Source organism: Nerophis lumbriciformis, linkage group LG32 (assembly GCF_033978685.3).
Source record: "Nerophis lumbriciformis linkage group LG32, RoL_Nlum_v2.1, whole genome shotgun sequence".
Taxonomy (NCBI): Eukaryota; Metazoa; Chordata; class Actinopteri; order Syngnathiformes; family Syngnathidae; genus Nerophis; species Nerophis lumbriciformis.
This window is the reverse complement of record NC_084579.2, coordinates 6574907-6594237: the sequence shown is the minus strand read 5'-3', so window position 1 is coordinate 6594237 and position 19331 is coordinate 6574907. Positions and strand designations below refer to the sequence as shown.

Genomic DNA, 19331 nt, shown 5'->3' with positions numbered 1-19331 from the left:
GCTTGTAACTTTGGTTGTGACCCGTCTTAAAATAAATGACCTTGCACCTCTTGACCTGCTGCTGTATTGCCTTTGAGTGAGGACTAGTCTGAATTTAACAGGAGAGCGCAAGTGCTGAAAGATACAACCATCTCAATCTATTGGCATCCCAGTGAGATGGGACATAAGTCGCTGTTTTATCTTCTTATTTGAAAGGGTTAGCAATAATGCTATGTGATAACGCTGCCATTAGTGGAAGCAAATATAAAGTCCTCTTTTTGCTGCCGTTGTTGACGGAAGTAGTGTCCATGCACCCAGGAAATAGGGTTACAGTAATGCTTAAAATGAGCAAAATACTGTAAATATTACATGTTATGAATGTGCCTGTTGCTACATTACATATATCAAAAGTGCATGGGGTTTCTTTTAAAGGGCTTTATAGGCAGAACAGATCAAATACCAGTGACCTGCATTGTTAGCCGCCTCATACTAGCAGTATTTCACCGTTTAGAATGCACAGAAAAGGGAAAGACATGTTCTTGTCTCAGGTTGTGATTGTGGATGATAGGCAACATTAAGTGCAGTTTTCCCTACGATGGCTTTCATCCTTTGATTGATTGATTGAAACTTTTATTAGTAGATTGCACAGTGCAGTTCATATTCCGTACAATTGACCACTAAATGGTAACACCCCAATAAGTTTTTCAACTTGACTTACTTTGTTCAATACTCGTATTAAACAATGTCATACAATCATGTAAGGTTTATGATTTTTTTGTGAGCTTGCAGAAGGTTCTGGATGCATCTGCAGGTTTTTTTTTAGGTGTTTTTATACAACTCCGAATCAGAATGTGCAGGTGTACCTAATGTTGTGACCGGGTGAATCTATCCATCCATCATCTTCTGCTTATTCAAGCCAGCTGGAGCAGACAAGCCTAGATACCAAGTAATACAATGCTAAAACCGATATTTTTTTTAAACTAATTTGTAGACCATACAACAGCGGACAAAAGCATATCAACAAAATAAAACTACTTTTGGCTCTCTAATTCAAGTAAATAACATCATACCATACTTGCCAACCTTGAGACCTCCGATTTCGGGAGGTGGGGGCGTGGTCGGGGGTGGGGCGGGGCGTGGTTGGGGGCGTGGTTAAGAGGGGAGGAGTATATTGACAGCTAGAATTCACCAAGTCAAGTATTTCATACATATACATATATATATACACACATATATATATACACACACATATATATATATACACACACATATATATATATATACATCCTGAAAATATGCAAACAAAACTGTGTTTGGATAATTGATACTTCAAACTTGCATAAATAAATATAACATGGATATAACATAACTTGGCTTCTGAGAGCTTCAAAATGTAGTGAATAAAATACTAAAGTTGTTGATAAACAAGCAATTATTTTAATAATTAAATATGGTCATTTTAAATGAATTATTATGATAATTTAAAATTACTTATTTCAAATATGTTTATTTTAATGTAAAATTCTATGGCTGGATGTATGAGTCAGAAAAAATTAAAATTAAAATACAATTAATTTTGATGTTTTTAGCAAAATATAGTAAAAATTTATTTATTTTTTATTTATTTTTTTAATTAATAAATATATTTATTTTTAGGTAAGATAAACATAATAATACAATTTATCTCTAGTCTGGATGATTTAGTTCTTGTCACCCTGTTGTCCTCTCTTCATGAAAAAAGGCTGTCCTCACTCAGGTCCGGCTGAAAATCGGGATATTTTCGGGAGAATATTTGTCCCGGGAGGTTTTCGGGAGAGGCGCTGAATTTCGGGAGTCTCCCGGAAAATTCGGGAGGGTTGGCAAGTATGTCATACTAGTATTCAATCAAATTGATATCTAAAAAAATCAATATTGTATTATCCACCCATCATCCTTTGATTTGCGGCACATTGTCTCTGTCACATTTTAGACAATTGAGCGTAAACAATAGATAACTTAATGTTTGCTTGGTTATTCAATTGTCACGTTTGGTAGTTTTACGTCGTTTAGTTATAAACAGAGGTGGGTAGAGTAGCCAGAAATTGTACTCAAGTAAGAGTACTGTTACTTTAGAGATTTATTACTCAAGTAAAAGTAAGGAGTAGTCACCCAAATATTTACTTGAGTAAAAGTAAAAAGTATGTTGTGAAAAAACTACTCAAGTACTGAGTAACTGATGAGTAACATACACACTCATATCATATATATATATATATATATATATATATACATACATACATACATATACATTGATATATACAGTATATAATTTATATGTATTTATTTTGCTGTTTTTGTTTACATGTTAAAGGTGTTTTAATGAATATACATGCATGTTTAACATATAGATTCCTTTCTTTCATGAAGACTAGAATATAAGTTGGTGTATTACCTGATTCTGATGACTTGCATTGATTGTAATCAGGCAGTCGTGATGATAACGTCCACGTTTTCAAATGGAGGAGAAAAGAAGTTCCTCCTTTCTGTCTAATACCACATGAAAGTGGTGAGTTTTTGGCATCTTATTTGTCCAGCTTCCATATTCGTTTTTATACACTTTACAATAAATATATTGGTGTCAAACTCCGTAGCTTGCTAGCTTGTTTGCGCTGGCTTTCGGAGACTCTTATTTTGAAAGCGCAGGCGCGATGGAGCGGCACTTTTATTGTGAAGACAGGAACGTCCTCATGTGCGGTCAGTTTTTAGGCTTTTGACGGGATGTATGGTTGGAATGAAAAAGTATCTTTTTTCCTTCACACTTTTGATTCATTGATTGGAACTTGTATTAGTAGATTGCACAGTACAGTACATATTCCGTACAATTGACCACTAAATGGTAACACCCCAATAAGTTTTTCAACTTGTTTAAGTCAGGTCATGTGACCACCTGGCTCTGTTTGATTGGTCCAACGTCACCAGTGACTGCATCTGATTGGTGGAACGAAGTGAAACGTCACCAGTAAGGCAGGCACTTTGAAGGTCTGTCTGACAGACCAAAACAAACAAAGCGTGCATTAACAGATCGATAAAAATTAGTAGCGAGTAGCGAGCTGAATGTAGATAAAAGTAGCGGAGTAAAAGTAGCGTTCCTTCTCTATAAATATACTTAAGTAAAAGTAAAAGTAGGTTGCATTAAAACTACTCTTAGAAGTACAATTTATCCCAAAAGTTACTCAAGTAGATGTAACGGAGTAAATGTAGCGCGTTACTACCCACCTCTGGTTATAAAATATGTCTAACTCGAATTCATAAACGCAAGCTAGGTTAGCTGAGAATTAGTTTTAGTTAACGATATAATATGTATCAAATTAATAGTACTAACATTAAACTTAACACTGGGGACACATTTAAAAAAAAATGCTTTTGGTGCCTTAGTTTTTAGAGCTCATAATACAGCCTTTATTTTGACAATCCTGCCGGAAGTTCTGCGATTTTTCATCAGCTTAACGCTGGTTCGCGAAAGACCGCATTCTTTTGGAATATCCTCTTTACATTTACCTCAAACCACATGAAAATGACATTTAAGGAGTCCGCCGAGCCGCGAGGGTGACGAAGGTAACATGTTTATTGAGAAACGTGACATTTAAAAGCGCGTTACGTTACGTACACAAGTGTAGCATGCTAACGGTAGCTAGCGGCTGTAGTTAGCGGCATCGCCGCGGCGCTCTGCCCCAACAAATGTCGTCGTTTGCCGGCTCAGTTGGCATCTTTCCACGACGTTGCCGCGGTGCTTCTCAAAGGAGCCGCGACGAGGCTATAAAGTTAGCTTCACCGCTGCTACAAGCCGGAGGTTAGTCTGTGTCAAATCTCGCGAGAATACATTTGAATGTCAAGTCGATGTAAAATACATTTTCTCCTAAACGGCATTTGTCGGTTCTGTCTTTATTTGCTTTGTAATTGTTATTTATTGATGGTGATTTTTGGATAGTCGTCATGGCGGCTGTGACTCCGCCCCCCGCGCTCCCATTGGCTGACGGTGATGACGCTGGAGTGGCACAAACAAGTGAGGATGTCCTCTTTTTCTAGCGCTTTCCTTCCTTTAGATGACTCGGTCCATCGTTGCTTTTTTTCCCTCCTAGGTGCGCCTACCGCCACCGCCGACATGTGCCATCGTCCTTGTCCACGCTGTCCTTGTTCCACCCTCCTGCCCCGCCTGCTCGCCGCTCACAGGATGGAGATGCGTCGCCTCCTGCGAGGAGCGCTGATGTCTTTGGGTCGGCGGTTGGACGCCCTGGAAAGGAGGAGTGGAAGGAGGCCGAGGAAGAGGAGCAGACCGACAGAAGAAGGAGGAGGCGGAGGAGGAGCCACTAAATATCCTCCACATGGCTCAGATAACACATGTACTTGTTGTCATTACCTTATAAGGACTTCCCCTCTTACTCAACCTCTGACGCCATCTCATTTTGTTTCCTGTTTAGCTTCCTTGTGTAGCCCCGCCCCTCTTACTTCATCGTCACTTGACCCGGTTCTCTGCTGGAAGAGCAGCCAATCAGGAGAGGAGGAGGAGGAGGAGGAAGGGAGGGACAGAAAGCGAAGGAAGAAGAGCCACAGAAGAAGAGGAGCGGTGGAAGAGAGAGAAGAGGATGCTGGGAGGTTCGTGGGCCGCATGGTGCTCTGCCGGCCAGGGGGCGGAGCTAAGGAGGACGTGCCGCTCACGCTTGTCAACTTTAATCAAAGACAGGAAGGCGGCGGCCAATCAGGAAAGGCTATGAAGGATGTCGCCAGGCGGAATGGTTGCAGGTGAGAGGTGGATAAATCAAACTTGCCAACCCTCCAGAATATTCCGGGAGACTCCCGAATTTCAGTGCCTCTCCCGAAAATCAACCATTCTCCCGAATTTCTCCCGATTTCCGCCGCCCCCTCCAGGTCCGTGCGGACCTGAGTGAGGACAGCCTGTCGTCACGTCCGCTTGGCCAACCAAAAAGTAACCACAGAACACTATACCGTGTAGTGTTCTGTGGTTACTTTTTGGTTGGCCAACGGTTTACGTTGTATTGCGCACCCTGACGGCAAGTGTGGGAGTCGGTTCTGAAGTACGAAGTAAAGAGACGTAACTTCGTCACCTTGCCTGGTTATTGACTCCGACCCAGAATATTACACTGCCCATACCTATGCTCCTTCAAAGGCTGTGCTACTGGCTGCAAAGCATTGCACTTTCAAATACAACAATGAGTAGAGAGGAGTGTTATGTGTGTATGTGTGTAAATAAATGAACACTGAAATTCAAGTTTTATATATATATACATATATATATATATATATATATATATATATATATATATATTTATACCCCCCTTCTTCCAGGGGGGTGTTGACATATCTTTGCTACAACTAGCATAGTATAAGATGGACACAATTGCTGTCCCACATTGTTCCCTTGCTCTTTGCCCCGCCTACAAAACCAAAGACTTAGGTCCAATGATAAAACACGGCGTAGCTGCCACTCATTGCACCGACACCCAAAACCACATTTTCACATAGCTATGGGCTGCACTTTGGACATGTTGCGTTTTGGACCAGTTGTTCCTCCCAGGGAATTCAAGTCACAATTCGCTCCCAAGTTCTTTCCGACACTTAAAGCTGAGTTGAAAAACCACCGGAGACAGAATAGGTATTTTGTTGTATATATTCTCAAAGCTTTGACAATATACATTTTAGATTGAGACCAGTCTAACCCTAGAACCTTCTATCCCGCACACCCAAAATGGTCTCCCTTCCCAACGCCAAAAACCTCTCTTCCCTTCCACCTCCCTAGCCATAACAAAAGCACGTCTCCCTAGCCATAATACATTCCAAAGAACTCGAGGTTAACACACAGAGTTTGCTTGCTGACAGAGCATCAAGAGAAGAAGTGCAAAAGACGAGCTGTTTTCAAATATGACAAAGAAACGGACGAAGTACAACTTAAATTCGGATATATGTAAATATCTGCCTCCGACAATATATATATATATATTGAGATATATATATATATCTCCATCTTTGGCAGCGTAGTCACAGATGACCATGCTAATTTACGCTCTTGTGTCAGACACTTATTTCAATTTGATGTTTATTTTTTTAATTTAATTTATTTTAAATTTTTTAAATTTTGTAATGGTACTTTAATTATTATTAAGTTTATTTATTTATTTTTTTAATTTAAATCGTTTTGTCATCCTGTTTTAGTCAAATATTAGTAATATCTTTTCAGTTTTAATGAGTGTTGTAATTATACAATGCACATATTTAATTATAATTTTCACATTTTAACTTGATGTTTTGTTGATACGGTACATTCATATATATATATATATATATATATATATATATATATATATATATATATATATATAGAGCTAGAATTCACTGAAAGTCAAATATTTCTTTTATTTACATACAGGTATATATATATATATATATATATAAGAAATACTTGAATTTCAGTTAATTCTAGCTATAAATATACTCCTCACCCCTTAACCCCGCCCCCCCAGCCCCGCCCACCTCAAAACCCCCCTAAAATCTCCCGAATTTGGAGGTCTCAAGGTTGGCAAGTATGGGATAGATTGATGGATGAAAATGATACAGTTGGGCAAAAAAGTGAAATAAATGGTCTTTTTTTTTCCAGCGACACATTTTCCCACAATGCTTTTCACTTCCTGCACTTGTCAGGCGTCTCCAGCCAATGGCGCTTCTCAGACTTCACCCCCGCCCCTTCGCACGGCTCCAATCACAGAACGCCGCGGCCGTCTTCGCTGGTCTTCGCCTCCTTTGGCCCCGCCCCCCTGCTGCATCTCTCTGTGGTGGTCGTGGCGGCGGCGGCGGGGGTCTTAGTGATGGGCGGCACTTGTTGGAATCCCTGGCGGTGTCTGCGAGACTGGACGGCGCCGCCCAGTCTCAGCACCGATCACTGGTGGGTTGTTTGCCGTGTGGCCTCATTTGCATATTGTGTCGCTCACGCTTGTGTTTGGAATTGGCAGCTACGGGCGACCTTCGGCAGATCTCAGGTCAGTTGACGTTTTTTTTCCAACCTTACTTCCTTCCATTGACGTCTTGTTATTTTCAGTCGCAGGCACACCAAGCGGCGAGTTAATCGCGGCGCCTGGAGCCGCCTCCGTTTGGCCCCGCCTTCATCAGCTCCGCCCCCGGCCGACCAATCAGCATCCAGCGCTAGGGAGGTTAGCGCCGAGGCTAACTTTGAGCATTCGTGAATATTTCGCCCTGTTGACTTTTTGGCTCTTTTTTTGCTCACAGCAGAGAGAAAAACGAGTGTCCCAGATTCCAATCCGCCGGGCGCCGCCGCGCGAGACGCATCTCACGCCGATGGGACTGCCCAAGGTCCAGAGGTAGGACACAATGATGCCCACCAGAAAGGACAAAGAGGACAAAGTCTTGATGTTTCAGAGTGAAGAAGAAAGACTTCAGCGTGGAGGAGATTTACACCAACAAGAACTACAAATCTCCCAGCAACAACAGGTCAGCGAGGTCACCGTCACCATGACGATGACATCACAAACTACATGTCCCAGCATGCACTGCTCTCCCCGCAGGAGCTTAGAGACCATCTTTGAGGAGCCTCGGGAGAAAGACGGAGCCCTGCTTCTGATTGGCCAGCAGAGGCGGCGCAGGCTCCTCCTCTTTCCTGACTTCACTCAACCCAGGAAGAGGAAGCGGCCCCAAGGTATTCTGGGTATTTTTGCTAGACCAGCACACTCTAGATAACACTTTTAATAATATATTTTGACGACATGACATAAAAATTATTTATATCTCATACTTTATACCAAATTGTCATTTTCAAGTAGCAAATGTTGTATGAAGGTTATTTTGTGTCTTGAATATGGAAGCTTTTTTAGGACACTGAATTTATTTAACTGATATTTTTACATTTGAATTTTGTGAACTGATTGTTTTTATTTCATTGAATAAAAATGTGTGAGCAAAATTTGTTTAAAAATTCAGTTTGTTAAAATACAGCATACAAAATTTAAGTGTTCAAATATTCTGTTTGTTAAATTAAATTGTTCTAAAATTCAGTGTTTAAAAATGCAACGTTCAAACAAATTGTTTAAAAATTTGGTTTGTTAAAATACAGTGTCCTAAAATTCAATGTAAAAAAATCTATGTTTTAAAATTCAGTTTGTTAAAATACGGTGTAAAAAATTGTTTTAAAAATCAATTTGTTAAAATACGGTGTTAAAAAAATTGGGTTTAAAAAAATGGAGTTTGTTCAAACACAGTGTTAAAAAATTCAGTTAGTTAAAATACAGTTTTGTAAAAAATTAGTGTTTAAAAATTCAGTTTGTTTACAAACAATGTCTTAAAATTCAGTGTAAAAAATCAATTTGTTAAAATACAGTATAAAAAAATCAGGGTCTAAAAATTCAGTTTGTTGAAACAGTGTTAAAAAATTCAGTGAGTTAAAATACCGTGTGGTAAAATACACTGTAAAAAAAAATCAGTGTTTAAAAATTCAGTTTGTTAAAAAACAATGTCTTAAAATTCAGTGTAAAAAATGTTGTGTTTAAAAATTCAGCTTGTAAAAATTTAGTTTAAAAAATCAATTTGTTTAAATACAGTATAAAAAAATCAGGGTCTAAAAATTCAGTTTGTTAAAACAGTGTTCAAAAATTCAGTGAGTTAAAATACTGTGTGGTAAAATACACTGTAAAAAATCAGTGTTTAAAAATTCAGTTAAAGAACAATGTCTTAAAATTCAGTGTAAAAAAATGTGTTCAAAAATTCAGTTTGTTAAAATACAGTGTAAAAAATTAAATTAAAAAAAAAAATCAATTTGTTAAAATACAGTTTTCTAAAATACAGTGTAAAAAATCAGGGTTAAAAAATTCAGTTAGTTAAAAATTCAGTTTGTTAAAAAACAATGTCTTAAAATTCAGTGTAAAAAATGTTGTGTTTAAAAATTCAGCTTGTAAAAATTCAGTTTAAAAAATCAATTTGTTAAAATACAGTATAAAAAAATCAGGGTCTAAAAATTCAGTTTGTTAAAACAGTGTTCAAAAATTCAGTGAGTTAAAATACCGTGTGGTAAAATACACTGTAAAAAAATCAGTGTTTAAAAATTCAGTTAAAGAGCAATGTCTTAAAATTCAGTGTAAAAAAATGTGTTCAAAAATTCAGTTTGTTAAAATACAGTGTAAAAAAATCAGTTTAAAAAAATCAATTTGTTAAAATACAGTTTTCTAAAATACAGTGTTAAAAATCAGGGTTTAAAAATTCAGTTTGTTAAAAAACAATGTCTTAAAATTCAGTGTAAAAAATGTGTTTAAAAATTCAGCTCTTTAAAACACAGTGTTCTAAAATTTAGCATAAAAAAATCAGTTTATCAAAATGCAATGTTTTAAAATATGGTGTAGAAAAATTATTGTTCGAAAATTCATTGCAGAAATATTTGTTGCTTCAAAACTCAAGACTCACTTCTGAAATTTAAGAGTAAACCAAACCTGTCTCAGAACCAGTCCACAAGGTGTCAAGTTTTGGGTCTTGAGTTTGGAAGAACAAATAATTCCTGCACTGAATTTTCTTACACTGATTTTGTTTTACACTAAATTTTAAAACACTGCCCTATATGTGGGTTGTGGGGGCGTGGTCAATATGACATCATCAATTCTGACATGAAAATGTTGATTTGCAATGATGCACATATTTTCTTTTAAAAGGCTAAACACATGTTTTATGTATGTTTAAAAAAACATGTTAGTGTTATTAGCTATTAATAATACCATTAATAATAATAATAACATAGATATATATATATTTTTTCTTCTTATATCAGCAGAATCACAATCAGTACAATAAATCTGACTTGGTAGATAGACTGTGCTCTCTTTGTTCAATGCAACAATTGTTGCTGCTTATTGTAAAATGTAACACTTTATTATTCTGCCCTCCCTGAATGTTGCAATTTAGTTTGCCAAATGTGTAAACAGTCCTTTCAGTTGGATTTGGAAAATATAACAAGGTGCGCTTCTGACAGCCTATTTAGACTGACTTTTTTTTCAAAATAAAGCAATGTGGAACATTTTTATGATATTTGAGCTGTTTTTCAAACATATTATACTAGTACCAATAGTACATAAATAATAGATTATATAATATATCGATTATTAGAATATATCACTTAAATTTGTTTTCATGTTAAAAAAAAGTTTTCATGGAGAGAAGAAAAAAAAGAAAAACATTATTTTGAAGGTGTGACGGCATTAAAGTTGCCCATGTAAGGAAACCCTGACTGCATTTTAACAAACTGGATTTTTAAACACACAAATTTTGCTCATAATTTTCTATTTAATGGAATTTTCAGCATTTTTTATGTAGAAAAAAATATTAAGTTCAGATAATTCAAACACAAAAAAAAGTATGTTTGGGAATTGTGTGCTCTACCTCAACAATTCTTTAAAACTCCTTTTTTTGATTTTTCATTTTCCCCATTCAAAATGAATTGTCCATTTTTCAACAGATTCAAACCATTCCCCCTTCAACACATTCAATTCATCCTGGACATTCAAACTACCATTTTTCCATGTTCAACACATTTCCAGGAATTCCTGTTTTTGGGGTTTTTTTTTAACCCTATTTCCAATGTTTTTCGTTTGACTACTCCTTTTCCTTTTTTCATCCCATTTTAACCATTCCACTGTCAACACATGTTTCTTAGTCAGGACAAAAAACAAGTTGGTTTAGGAACTAGAAACTTTCCCGAAATTCCAGGAATCTCATAGTACAATTTCTCAATGAAAAAACTGTTACTACCGTACTTCAACATTTCTTGACCGATTTAAACAATTCCAACACCAACCAATTCATCTAATTCAGGACATTTGTGTTTAGGTAATTTTTTTTCAAATCCCGCTTTTCCCGAATTTCCCAAATTTTTGGGAAATTCCCGTTGAAATCAATAGGACATTCTTCAAAGTTCCACAATTCCCACATTTTTCATCTGATTCAAACTGTTCTAACTTCAAAATATTCAGCCTGTTTGGGAATGGTGTGCTGTCCTTCAACAATTCTAAAAAAAATTCAACACATTTCCAGGAATTCCTGTTTTTTTGTTTTTTAACCCTATTTCCAAACTTTTTTGTTTGACTACTCCTTTTCCTTGTTTCATCCCATTTCAACCGTTCCACTGTCAAAACATGTTTCTTAGTCAGGACAAAAAACAAGTTGGTTTAGGAACTAGAAACATTCCCGGTTTTCCCGAAATTCCAGGAATCTAATAGTACAATTTCTCAATTAAAAAACTGTTACTACTTCAACATTTCTTGACCGATTTAAACAATTCCAACACCAACCAATTCATCTAATTCAGGACATTCGTGCTTAGGTAATTTTTTTTTCAAATCCCGCTTTTCCCGAATTTCCCAAATTTTTGGGAAATTCCCATTGAAATCAATAGGACATTCTTCAAAGTTCCACATTTTTCATCTGATTCAAACTGTTCTAACTTCAAAATATTCAGCCTGTTTGGGAATGGTGTGCTGTCCTTCAACAATTCTAAAAAAATTCAACACATTTCCAGGAATTCCTGTTTTTTGTTTTTTAACCCTTTTTCCAAACTTTTTTGTTTGACTACCGGTACTCCTTTTCCTTTTTTCATCCCATTTCAACCGTTCCACTGTCAACACATGTTTCTAAGTCAGGACAAAAAACAAGTTGGTTTAGGAACTAGAAACATTCCCGGTTTTCCCGAAATTCCAGGAATCTCATAGTACAATTTCTCAATTAAAAAACTGTTACTACTTCAACATTTCTTGACCGATTTAAACAATTCCAACACCAACCAATTCATCTAATTCAGGACATTCATGCTTAGGTAAAAATTTTTCAAATCCCGCTTTTCCCGAATTTCCCAAATTTTTGGGAAATTCCCATTGAAATCAATAGGACATTCTTCAAAGTTCCACAATTCCCACATTTTTCATCTGATTCAAACTGTTCTAACTTCAAAATATTCAGCCTGTTTGGGAATGGTGTGCTGTCCTTCAACAATTCTAAAAAAAATTCAACACATTTCCAGGAATTTCTGTTTTTTTGTTTTTTTAACCCTATTTCCAAACTTTTTTGTTTGACTACTCCTTTTCCTTTTTTCATCCCATTTCAACCGTTCCACTGTCAACACATGTTTCTTAGTCAGGACAACAAACAAGTTGGTTTAGGAACTAGAAACATTCCCGGTTTTCCCGAAATTCCAGGAATCTAATAGTACAATTTCTCAATTAAAAAACTGTTACTACTTTAACATTTCTTGGCCGATTTAAACAACTCCAACACCAACCAATTCATCTAATTCAGGACATTCGTGCTTAGGTAATTTTTTTTCAAATCCCGCTTTTCCCGAATTTCCCACATTTTTGGGAAATTCCCATTGAAATCAATAGGACATTCTTCAAAGTTCCACAATTCCCACATTTTTCATCTGATTCAAACTGTTCTAACTTCAAAATATTCAGCCTGTTTGGGAATGGTGTGCTGTCCTTCAACAATTCTACAAAAATTCAACACATTTCCAGGAATTCATGTTTTTTTGTTTTTTTTTAACCCTATTTCCAAACTTTTTTGTTTGACTACTCCTTTTCCTTTTTTCATCCCATTTCAACCGTTCCAATGTCAAAAAAAAATTTCTTAGTCAGGACAAAAACAAGTTGGTTTAGGAACTAGAAACATTCCTGGTTTTCCCAAAATTCCAGGAATTCCATAGTACAATTTCTCAATGAAAAAACTGTTACTACTTTAACATTTCTTGGCCGATTTAAACAATTCCAACACCAACCAATTCATCTAATTCAGGACATTTGTGCTTAGGTAATTTTTTTTCAAATCCCGCTTTTCCTGAATTTCCCAAATTTTTGGGAAATTCCCATTGAAATCAATAGGACATTCTTCAAAGTTCCACAATTCCCACATTTTTCATCTGATTCAAACTGTTCTAACTTCAAAATATTCAGCCTGTTTGGGAATGGTGTGCTGTCCTTCAACAATTCTAAAAAAAAATTCAACACATTTCCAGGAATTCCTGTTTTTTTGTTTTTTTTAACCCTATTTCCAAACTTTTTTCTTTGACTACTCCTTTTCCTTTTTTCATCCCATTTTAACCGTTCCACTGTCAAAACATGTTTCTTAGTCAGGACAAAAAACAAGTTGGTTTAGGAACTAGAAACATTCCCGGTTTTCCCGAAATTCCAGGAATCTCATAGTACAATTTCTCAATGAAAAAACTGTTACTACTTCAACATTTCTTGACCGATTTAAACAATTCCAACACCAACCAATTCATCTAATTCAGGACATTCGTGCTTAGGTAATTTGTTTTCAAATCCCGCTTTTCCCGAAATTCTCAAATTTTTGGGAAATTCCCATTGAAATCAATAGGACATTCTTCAAAGTTCCACAATTCCCACATTTTTCATCTGATTCAAACTGTTCTAACTTCAAAATATTCAGCCTATTTGGGAATGGTGTGCTGTCCTTCAACAATTCTAAAAAAATTCAACACATTTCCAGGAATTCCTGTTTTTTTGTTTTTTTTAACCCTATTTCCAAACTTTTTTCTTTGACTACTCCTTTTCCTTTTTTCATCCCATTTTAACCGTTCCACTGTCAAAACATGTTTCTTAGTCAGGACAAAAAACAAGTTGGTTTAGGAACTAGAAACATTCCCGGTTTTCCCGAAATTCCAGGAATCTCATAGTACAATTTCTCAATGAAAAAACTGTTACTACTTCAACATTTCTTGACCGATTTAAACAATTCCAACACCAACCAATTCATCTAATTCAGGACATTCGTGCTTAGGTAATTTTTTTTCAAATCCCGCTTTTCCCGAATTTCCCAAATTTTTGGGAAATTCCCATTGAAATCAATAGGACATTCTTCAAAGTTCCACAATTCCCACATTTTTCATCTGATTCAAACTGTTCTAACTTCAAAATATTCAGCCTGTTTGGGAATGGTGTGCTGTCCTTCAACAATTCTAAAAAAAATTCAACACATTTCCAGGAATTTCTGTTTTTTTGTTGTTTTTTTAACCCTATTTCCAAACGTTTTTGTTTGACTACTCCTTTTCCTTTTTTCATCCCATTTCAACCGTTCCACTGTCAAAACATGTTTCTTAGTCAGGACAAAAAACAAGTTGGTTTAGGAACTAGAAACATTCCTGGTTTTCCCAAAATTCCAGGAATTCCATAGTACAATTTCTCAATTAAAAAACTGTTACTACTTTAACATTTCTTGACCGATTTAAACAATTCCAACACCAACCAATTCATCTAATTCAGGACATTCGTGCTTAGGTAATTTTTTTTTCAAATGCCGCTTTTCCCGAAATTCCCAAATTTTGGGGAAATTCCCATTGAAATCAATAGGACATTCTTCAAAGTTCCACAATTCCCACATTTTTCATCTGATTCAAATTGTTCTAACTTCAAAATATTCAGCCTGTTTGGGAATGGTGTGCTGTCCTTCAACAATTCTAAAAAAAGTCAACACATTTCCAGGAATTCCTGTTTTTTTGTTTTTTTAACCCTATTTCCAAACTTTTTTGTTTGACTACTCCTTTTCCTTTTTTCATCCCATTTCAACCGTTCCACTGTCAAAACATGTTTCTTAGTCAGGACAAAAAACAAGTTGGTTTAGGAACTAGAAACATTCCTGGTTTTCCCAAAATTCCAGGAATCTCATAGTACAATTTCTCAATGAAAAAACTGTTACGACTTCAACATTTCTTGACCGATTTAAACAATTCCAACACCAACCAATTCATCTAATTCAGGACATTCGTGCTTAGGTAATTTTTTTTCAAATCCCGCTTTTCCCGAAATTCTCAAATTTTTGGGAAATTCCCATTGCAATCAATAGGACATTCTTCAAAGTTCCACAATTCCCACATTTTCATCTGATTCAAACTGTTTTAACTTCAAAATATTCAGCCTGTTTGGGAATGGTGTGCTGTCCTTCAACAATTCTAAAAAAAATTCAACACATTTCCAGGAATTCCTGTTTTTTTGTTTTTTTAACCCTATTTCCAAACTTTTTTGTTTGACTACTCCTTTTCCTTTTTTCATCCCACTTCAACCGTTCCACTGTCAACACATGTTTCTTAGTCAGGACAAAAAACGAGTTGGTTTAGGAACTAGAAACATTCCTGGTTTTCCCAAAATTCCAGGAATTCCACAGTACAATTTCTCAATTAAAAAACTGTTACTACTTCAACATTTCTTGACCGATTTAAACATTTCCAACACCAACCAATTCATCTAATTCAGGACATTCGTGCTTAGGTAAATTTTTTTCAAATCCCGCTTTTCCCAAAATTCCCAAATGTTTGGGAAATTCCCATTGAAATCAATAGGACATTCTTCAAAGTCCCACATTTTTCATCTGATTCAAACTGTTCTAACTTCAAAATATTCAGCCTGTTTGGGAATGGTGTGCTGTCCTTCAACAATTCTAAAAAAATTCAACACATTTCCAGGAATTCCTGTTTTTTTTGTTTTTTTTAACACTATTTCAAAACTTTTTTGTTTGACTACTCCTTTTCCTTTTCCCATCCCATTTCAACCGTTCCACTGTCAAAACATGTTTCTTAGTCAGGACAAAAAACAAGTTGGTTTAGGAACTAGAAACATTCCTGGTTTTCCCAAAATTCCAGGAATTCCACAGTACAATTTCTCAATTAAAAAACTGTTACTACTTTAACATTTCTTGGCCGATTTAAACAATTCCAACACCAACAAATTCAGCTCATTCAGGACATTCATGGTATTAATCATTTTCCCAAAATTCCCACATTTCCAGGAAGTTCCCATTGAAATGAATGGGAGATTTTTCAACCTTTTCAAAGCATTCCAACATCAACACATTCCACTCATCAAACTAACACTTTCCCAAGTTCCAAATCAAATTCCGGTTTTCCTGGAAATTCAAACTCTTCAACATTTAAACCATTTCAACATTCACACTATTCTTACATTCATACTACATTCTGTCAGCAATACAGTGTAAGATGATTAGATTTATAGTAGTGAAAGACGAGCACATTAGTGATGATTTTTAAGTTATGTTACACTGAGAAGGCTCCGGAAGAAAATAAATGGGTTGTGTCTCTTTAAAGGGGCGGGGCTTCCAGCCGCTTTTACGCCAAGGAAGCGTACCGGCGCTCGGCGTCAGTACGGCGCAGTGGAAGGCGCCGACGAGTCGGACGTGGACGTGATGCTGGTCGAGCGGCTGAGCGCACTGGAAGACTTCCTGACTCGTCAAGGACTGGACATGTGATGTCACTTCCTGTGCCGACGTTTGGCGTGGATTCATGCTGCGGAAGGCCTCGCCCGCTGCAGGCGTGGCGTTTTTAACTCATTCAAATGGGCTATTTTTGGAACGAATTAAGTTTTTAAAGTGTAGAGAACTTCTGGAGAAGGTCTTGAGAGATGATAGTGTGGACCACGAGGGACATGTGCGGGGGGGGGGAAATGCTGCTGTGTTGAAGCTGTCACTCAGTTAGAGTCAAGACAACAACAAGCCTGTGAAATAAATTAACTGTGCACAAAATAAACTGTGAAAGCATGTTTTTTATCATTTATTTCTTGTCACTCAATATACTTGCATATGAACACTTTTAATGTGTATTCTATTCTGTATGCTGCTATTGTTAGCATCAAGAAAACCTTGTTAAACAGTATTAAAAACTAGATTAATATGTAATTTATAGCAAAAATATAATTGATCTTGATCAAATATACCCAAATATTGTTAAACTAAACAGCTTTAAAAAAAATCTAACTACACATTTAAACGTGTAGTAAGCTTAAGCAATGGCAGGCTCTCAATTGTCGATGACGTCACTTTCGGAAGCTTGCGTGACCTTATATGGGCGTGACTGCTGCCGACTTCCGCATTTAACACCTCTTGAGGGAAAATACAAAAGGGGTAGCGAGGCTGACCAATGGAAAGGCTGATTGTCCAGAGGAGGCCACGCCCTCAAGAGTCGTAAACAAAAACACAAAAACAGCATTTTGTAACCAAAAACGATTTGCAGTTAAAATGTTTGTTTGAAAATGTTTGTATACTATCCATACTTGCCAACCTTGAGACCTCCGATTTCGGGAGGTGGGGGGCGGGGGGCGTGGTTAATATATATATATATATATACATATATAAGAAATACTTGACTTTCAGTGAATTCTAGCTATATATATATATATATATATATATATATATATATATATATATATACATATATATTTTATTATATATATATATAAATAAATAAAAGAAATACTTGAATTTCAGTGTTCATTTATTTACACATATACACACACATAACACTCATCTACTCATTGTTGAGTTAAGGGTTGAATTATCCATCCTTGTTCTATTCTCTGTGACTATTTCAGAACACACACATACAAATATACATTATAAAATCAATAAGAAAACGGGAGCTCTAATTTGGGAGTCTGAATTAGGATCAGAAGTTCCTATATAAACATTGCGTACTCACGTCGCCATTTTGTATTGATTACTGCAGCTGTGCACTGGATTCATTCACAAATACAAACTACAACTCACAAACACTTTAGAGTTAGGCTCCACCATCAGAATGTGTACTTAAACTTATAAAGATCACATGGATATTATTCAGTGAGTTGATTCACCAAAACTAACCTGTTATACAGGAGGAAAAAGCACACAGGACGTTTTCAATTGTTCACAGACTGGTCGCGCTCATCAGAATGACAAGACACTTCCGGTCTGCAGGTGATAGCATTCGATTGGGAAGAAACGCCCTACTGCCCCCTACTGACCAATGTGAATACTGATAAATGTGTAATGACAGCTCCAAAAACGAATTCAAACCACAAAATAAACTAAATAAATCAACACAAAAATGTGACACATTATGGGTGGGTCACATATGCATGTACAACAGGCTGTCAACACGTCACTCAGGTCCGCATGGAGCTGGAGGGGGCGTGGCCTCCAGCTCCGCCTGAATTTCGGGAGATTTTTGGGAGAAAATTTGTCCCGGGAGGTTTTCGGGAGAGGCGCTGAATTTCGGGAGTCTCCCGGAAAATCCGGGAGGGTTGGCAAGTATGATACTATCAACAAATAAGTTGTTTGTTTTTACAAATGATGAGATGTTTCCCTCCAAAATAAGGGATTTCTTTTTCTAAGACTTTTTTTTTTTTACCACTGAAAATTTAAAAATATATTTTTTCCCCTAAAAAATAAAAGGAAATTTTAATCTTTAATATTTCAGTAAATGTTTTATACTATATTACTTATACAATACTATATTATTATATTAGAATCGTTCTCCTGTGTTGTTGTAGTCGTAATCAACTAAGTAGAGACAAAGTTACAAAACGATGATGCGTTCCAAGTCAAAGTATCAGTGTCAGTATCGACACATGTCCTGTATTTACTTTGTATCGAATCGATACCAACATTTTGAGTATCACCCACCGCTACTTTGCACACCAGTTGTCAGATTAGCAGGCTAGTTGTCAGCTCGTAATTTGCACGCTAGTTGTCAGCTAGCGATTAGCGTCCTCGATATCAGTTATCAATCAGCGCATCAGTTATCAACTAGCAATTAGCGCAGCAGTTGTCAGCTAGCATTTAGGGCAGTGGTTCTTAAAGGGGAACATTATCACCAGACCTATGTAAGCGTCAATATATACCTTGATGTTGCAGAAAAAAGACCATATATTTTTTGAACCGATTTCCGAACTCTAAATGGGTGAATTTTAGTTTAATATTCGCTCTCGGAGCGATGACGTCACAACGTGGCGTCACATCGGGAAGCAATCCGCCATTTTCTCAAACACCGAGTCAAATCAGCTCTGTTATTTTCCGTTTTTTCGACTGTTTTTCGTACCTTGGAGACATCACGCCTCGTCGGTGTGTTGTCGGAGGGTGTAACAACACGAACAGGGACGGATTCAAGTTGCACCAGTGGCCCAAAGATGCGAAAGTGGCAAGAAATTGGACGTTTGTTCCGCACACTTTACCGACGAAAGCTATGCTACGACAGAGATGGCAAGAATGTGTGGATATCCTGCGACACTCAAAGCAGATGCATTTCCAACGATGAAGTCAAAGAAATCTGCCGCCAGACCCCCATTGAATCTGCCGGAGTGTGTGAGCAATTCAGGGACAAAGGACCTCGTTAGCACGGCAAGCAACGGCGGCAGTTTGTTCCCGCAGACGAGCGAGCTATCGACCCTAGCTTCCCTGGCCTGCTGACATCAACTCCAAAACTGGACAGATCAGCTTTCAGGAAAAGAGCGCGGATGAGGGTATGTCTACAGAATATA

General features: G+C 36.8%; 1 protein-coding gene across 4 annotated transcripts; it reads left to right on the top strand.

Moving 5' to 3' along the window:
* Positions 1 to 3380: 3380 nt before the first annotated feature.
* Positions 3381 to 16560, top strand: LOC133574751 (uncharacterized). 4 transcript variants are annotated; one of them, XM_061927006.2, is made up of 12 exons: positions 3381 to 3808; positions 3947 to 4021; positions 4098 to 4358; positions 4437 to 4611; positions 4696 to 4758; positions 6629 to 6913; positions 6981 to 7007; positions 7067 to 7178; positions 7255 to 7346; positions 7405 to 7476; positions 7551 to 7681; positions 16127 to 16560. In XM_061927006.2, exons 1-12 carry the CDS (start codon positions 3697 to 3699, stop codon positions 16285 to 16287), a joined length of 1566 nt encoding a protein of 521 aa, XP_061782990.1. In that variant the 5' UTR covers positions 3381 to 3696; the 3' UTR covers positions 16288 to 16560. The 4 variants fall into 4 exon arrangements, with proteins under 4 accessions (XP_061782990.1, XP_061782989.1, XP_061782988.1 ...); XM_061927005.2 differs by having other exon boundaries at positions 3382 to 3808; positions 4437 to 4758; positions 7258 to 7346; XM_061927004.2 differs by having other exon boundaries at positions 3387 to 3808; positions 4437 to 4758; positions 16127 to 16558.
* Positions 16561 to 19331: the final 2771 nt, after the last annotated feature.